Source organism: Miniopterus natalensis, chromosome 4 (genome assembly GCF_054644295.1).
Source record: "Miniopterus natalensis isolate mMinNat1 chromosome 4, mMinNat1.hap1, whole genome shotgun sequence".
In the NCBI taxonomy this organism is placed as follows: domain Eukaryota; kingdom Metazoa; phylum Chordata; class Mammalia; order Chiroptera; family Miniopteridae; genus Miniopterus; species Miniopterus natalensis.
Genome location: NC_142084.1, coordinates 51488702 through 51494701, shown reverse-complemented (window position 1 = coordinate 51494701; position 6000 = coordinate 51488702). Strand labels below are relative to the sequence as shown.

Here is a 6000-nt window from a genome sequence, read left to right as displayed (position 1 = left end):
CAAGCAAAGTATTTTACTGATTTCCTTCTCAATTGCCAAAGAGTACAATAAGTGAACTGGTTATACTTCTGTACATTAAAATATCCATGTATTTATACAAGTGTGTGGAAGAGAGTTTCAAGATAATAAAACCAGAACATCGCAATAAATAGGATGTGTTCCTACAGGACAGCAGAGCACACTTTTCAGGAAGCCGTCAAGTCTCTTTTTTCAAGGTGCTTTGTGTTCTTCTGAGCTAGGCTCGCATTTCCCACAATCAGGGTTCGGGGATAGTAATGATGGATCTGAATGCCTATTTCCATATGCCACTTTTTATTTGCATCTCCAACAATAGGAGTGGAGGTTATGATAACTTACTTATTTTCAAAAGTCTTCACAACGTACCAAATTCTATTCATTTCCCACTTCAATATTTTAAAATGCAGATTAATCTAAGCTCTAGCACCGTACAAGAATGAAATACATGTATTTTTGTCAGAGCAACAATATTTCATATCATCTTTGTTCCTCTGGCTATAACAATTCTGTTTAGAAAAATTTACCAAGCTAAAAATAGTTGATCTAGGTTGTCATAAAAAAAAAAAAGAATATTAAATACCTTTGGTAAAAATAGATATATTTAACAAGATTAGAAAAGCAAACAGTTATAATGTCAAAAGGAGAATATAAAAATGTACACAATAAAACAAATAAACCAACTTATAGATAAAGTGAAGATAAGGCCACTCTTCTTTTCAGGTTTGTCTCCTCCAAACCATGAATGTAGTTCATGTCTTCTAAATGGTAGAAATTTTTATAAGAAATATGGAAAATCCAGTCTTTCTTATCAACATGACACAAGTTTGATTTATAGCAACACAGTTCCTTTTTTTCAAAAACCAAGTTTGTAGACCATAGAACACTCCTGTTTATATATATGTGATTATAAGGAAAAAATTCCAGATTTCTGTGATTTTAGGCCCAGAACATGGAGCTTGAGAGTTAATAAGCAAGGCAATAGAATCAGGTGCTCATCTGCACACATTTCTTTCCTGTACTGACATTAACCTAAGTCATATCAAGGCAACTGAAATATAGAACACAGCCAGCTGAGTAAGTGCATGGGAACTCTGTAACTAGCTAGTGATCTACAACATTTAATATTTTTTTCCACGCCCGGAGACCTTTTCTCCTGTCATTTGGGCCTCCTCTCAAGAGAGCTGTTGCACAACTCCTAATTCCGGCTGGTGTCTCCTCTTTTAGAACTCAACGTAAATCCTGAAGGATGAAAGGTCCCTGAAGCAAACAACTGAGATTATGGATGGCGGTAAGGCATCAGTCCTACGGGAGTCAGCGCTGAGCGCACTGTGGGGACACAGCTGCCTGGCCGATGTGTTATCCTCCTGCGTTCCCTCTGCACACGCAGTCACACTCCTCATGGTGCTCCAGGGCCACGTCAGTCAGAGATTTATGCAAGCCCCTGACACCGATCTTTGGTCTCAACTGAAGGACCTGAAGGAAACAATGTAAACCACCGTTAAAATCAACCAATATCTATAATTTATGATTTCATAGACAAGTAAAATTTCAGAAAACAAATGTGAGGCCCAACAAAGACCTACAGATTTTAATTTTTTTCTAGTGAAGGCATTAGGAATACAATCTCCCACCCCTAAAAACAAACAAACCCCACATCAAAGATCAATCTTTCATGAAAGAAAGGATATTTCAATACCAACAATTTGGAAGGATGCTGCCTCAGAATCAAGAACAGTCCTAAATTGAAAGACTCACTATGCACCCTTTGTTTTACTCATTTAGCAAGACTAGAGAGAATTTAACCTTTGGAACCACTACTGCACTCTTAAGTTTTCTGTTTGTTAGTTTCTTTCAGTCATTCATTTATTCACACATTTAACAAATATTTATGCTTGAAGCAATACATGCAAGTACTGCGATGCTGTGACAAGAAACATGATCACTCTGCAGCTGAGTTAGCTCAATTATGCCACTCATTAATTTTCTTGGCTATACTTCAAGTCCTCTATAAACTTGATGAGATGGATTAGATGTACTTCATAGACATCAGCCTCCGTCACAGCTAACTTTCTGCAGCTGGGTCCTACTGTGCAGTGTACGGAGGTTTGGCAATAACAATAATGGCTCTACTTAATGAAGTTACTTGCACTTTGGATTGCTGAGATTTTTTATAAAATATATAGCAAAATAGACACTGATGCTGAGCATATTTCCTTTCAACACAACAAAAGGACATAGCTATGGATTCTATAAAAGATTACCTGATATCCTTGAAAAGAACAACCTATTTAATGTGCATTACATTTTATTTCTTATAATAGAAATGATACATTTTTAGAAATTATGTTTGTTTGTATTATAAAGAATCCCTAGAGCACATAAGAACATGAAGTTGTGTAGTTTCTTGGCTCTCTGGATGACACAGATAACTTCATAGAGCAACTTCTCAAAGTTCCTGGAAATGTTCATTAATCCTTAAAGGCACAAGTCAAGTCTTATGACTGTTCTTGAAGATTAAAAAAAAAAAAAAAAAAAAGACTGTATACCTCATTTAGAGAATGTGGTCATACCAAAGGTTAATTAGCTAACATTTTTTGAATGCTTATCAGTGCTGGCCACTCTAATAAGGGTTTTACACACTTTAACTCACAAGAATTCTATGAAGTAATTTACAACCATCCCCCTATTTTACACATGAAGGAAGAGGAGCTTAGAGAGAATAAGTGACACAGCCAGTATCTGCACTTTGGCCAAATATAAATTATTAGAGCCACAGATAATAATTATATGGAGACTCAGAATGTTCTTAGTCACACATCCTATTTATTTAGGAACTTTCTTTGTAGAAAGATAAACTGCAAGTCTTAAAATAACTATGGGAGCCAACTTTCAAATTAGATTTTCTATTACATTTCATAATGCTAGAAAAAAATTACTAAAATGTATTATTTTAATGTGCTTAGTTAGACAGATAAATGGCAATATTGACAAAGCCAGTGTCTTTAATTCCTATCTCCACTTGTATACCTTTTCCCAGGTTGCAGGGGGAAAAATTACTATGAAAGGTACAGGTGAGAGGCTACCATATGCCATCCTGACAGTCGGTGGTGCTAAGCTGCAATCCTCCAGCACTTCCTTCCTCTAGCAGTGCTTATGTCAAGATACATTCACCAGTAAAAAGTCCCTTATCACCCCCCCCCCCCCCAGCCTTCATGCCCTGATGTTTGTGGAGGTTTACAAAGGAAGAAGAGTCTCTTACTGTTCTAGTGACGTTGATGACCGGGACAAGAAATTCTAACATGATGGTGGGACCACCCTTATTGTTTTCCTTCTTAATTCTGTTTGAAAGTTCTAACTTGAGAAAAGTTGGACTTGGAATATGACCAGCAGGTCCCAGATAGTATGAAAGATGATAATTAGCTTTTCAGGATATAGTTTAGGACACCAGAAGGGAAACCAGGCAGAGAAGCACATCTCACAAAATATTAAGGGAGAGGTTCAAATTATAACTACAAGCTCATGAAAAAATAATCCAGGGAAAAGCTAAAACCAGTGGAAAGCAATAGATTAGATACAGAAGGACCCATCAAGGAATAGAGACACAGGTATCATTGTCCAAAGTATGCAGAGTGCCCTTAAATTTTTGGGTGCCATAGGACCTTGGAGGATGGGACTTATTGCTAGAATAAGTCAATTGACTGGTATATTTTCCCCCAAAACAAACATCTATCCATAAAAATGTAAGACTATACTTTAAGTTATGAAAAATGAAATTAAATATATGGAGATATAAACAAAGTAAAAATCATTAGGCTGATTAAAAATGGGGGAAAAATAAACAAAACAGGTGTATTGTTAGAGTAGTTTATAGATCTTTCTTCCAGAATGAGAATACCCTTCCTACCTTTGAGGAAAATTCATCAAATCTTTATTGATCATTTGCCGTAATGGAGGAAGAAGGCTAGGCGCAGAGGGAAAAATAAAGAGAGAGAGAAAAGCTAGTGTATACTAAGGGCTTGAAATGTGCCAGACCTTGTGCTAAGTATTTTGCAGATATCACTCCATGAATCCTCATAATAAGAAATGAGGGTTGGAAACTCACTTTACAGGTGAGGAAATCAAGGCACAAGAGATTCAGTAATTTGCTCAAAGTCACATTGCTAACAAACGTCATGTTCAAATTCTGGATGTCTGGCTTTGGTGTCTGTGCTCTTCAGCTCTATAGTGTAATGTGATCTTTGTTCTTCTTTAGGCCTCAATTTGGTAGAAACAAATAAGCTATGAAATAGTAAATGCTCTTTAACAGAGAGAAACTTAAAATCCCGCACATCCACGAAGAAGGATGGACTAGTTATACTGGGATTGACAGGACACTAAAACATGTTTTTGGAAGAGGTAGTATCAGAGTTTATACATACACAAAGTTCCCATCTTGCTTTTCTGAAAAATCCTAATACAGAGACAGCAAAATTGTTAAGAATATATATATATATGCTAAAATGTCTTCTGAGAGAGCAAAGTTGTTAAAGATATATATAGGCTAAAATGTCTTCCAACAAAAAGTATCTGGTGATTGATACAAGAGCAGTAAGGATCTTATTATTAATATTATTATGCTATAATATTATGTTAAAACATGATAAATAATATTCTTATATTTTATGAGCCTTTTAATTTTCTAAACTTATTTTTGGTACAAGGGTTGAACAAAACTCAGTGAAAATGCTAAAGGAAATTGAAAGAGGGAATATTTCAGTTATATTTGTAGGCACACAGCAAATATTTTCAGCTTAATATTTAGGGAAGATGGTAGAATAGAAATAGATGAAGGAGAGAAAACTTAGAACTTTTCAGCTCTGTCTTTGCTTCTGCCTTCTCCGTGCGGGGGGTTAATCTTCAAAGTGAAAATGAGAAAATGCTCATCAAAAATAATGAAAGCCCAAGACGGGCTTCACTTTCAATACATTAAATCTCTTGATCCAGATTAATGCAATTCAATGACTTAGTGCTTTTAGTAATTTTTAAGTTATGTTTAAAAAATAATTTCATTTATTCAGGAGTAGTATTAGACTAAAAACTTATTTCTAAAATATAAGACCAAGAAATATTCAGGCTTCAGAAATTATGAATTTCGCCAAATAAACCCCCCCCCCAGAATTATTTGATCATTAACAAAAAAATGATCACACAAAAATGAATGATAAAAAATTAAGACATGGGTATTACTGGAGCTATTTGTGAGAAACGTGAAGTAGGTAACTGTGTAACTATATTTCTACACACACACTTTAGAGATGTGGGAAACTTACACTCGGTCTTTTAATTACACATGTAAAGCTATATATGTATATATACACATATATAAAGGTATATATGTAATCATTCCCACCCAAAGACTAGAGAGTAATGGCTCAATGTCGTTCTGAAAGAATGACAGTGAGGCTACAAGCAGTGTCCACAGTCTTTCCCCACATAAGTTTTACGTGACACTTTAAAACAGATATTACAAATTCTGTGGCAACTTCCTGCATAACCCTAAAACTAATGTCATTTGAAAAGAAATTTACACGTATAGGATGGGGGAGGATATGCTTTATATGACGTATCCGACCAAAAGCATAGTTGGGAGCCAGCATCTGATAAGCTGGTTTAAGGCTAATCCAGCTGGTCTGGATTTTACAGCTCTTAAGGTGGTCATGTACTCAAGATCTGTTGGCTAAATCAGGTTCCCAGACACACTTTGTTTAGTAAGGACCTGCTTTAGAGAGTTCAAAATTGAATGACTTTAGGTAGGAAAAGATCATTCAAGTTTAATTCCTATTCTCACTACATCCTTTTGTGTTAGGCCATTCAACTCTACTATCAGCCTGGCCCTAAGATATTTTAAGTTTAACCTGTTTTAAAACTACTATATTAAGGGTTTCTTCTTGATTAGATATCCCAGTTCACGGAGCAGCAATAAGGCTGGCCTCTGGGCATAGC

The 6000-nt window shown here is 35.6% G+C and overlaps 1 protein-coding gene across 2 annotated transcripts in view; it reads right to left on the bottom strand.

The window, feature by feature from the left end:
- Positions 1–295: 295 nt before the first annotated feature.
- PDGFC (platelet derived growth factor C) overlaps positions 296–6000 on the bottom strand; it is a 162723-nt gene continuing 157018 nt past the window's right edge. The window contains exon 6 of one of the 2 annotated variants that reach the window (XM_016200314.2): positions 296–1491. In XM_016200314.2, the coding sequence (XP_016055800.1) occupies positions 1375–1491 (117 nt within the window). In that variant the 3' untranslated portion in view covers positions 296–1374. The remainder of the gene's footprint in view (positions 1492–6000) is intronic. The other variant, XM_016200315.2, reaches the window with a different exon arrangement.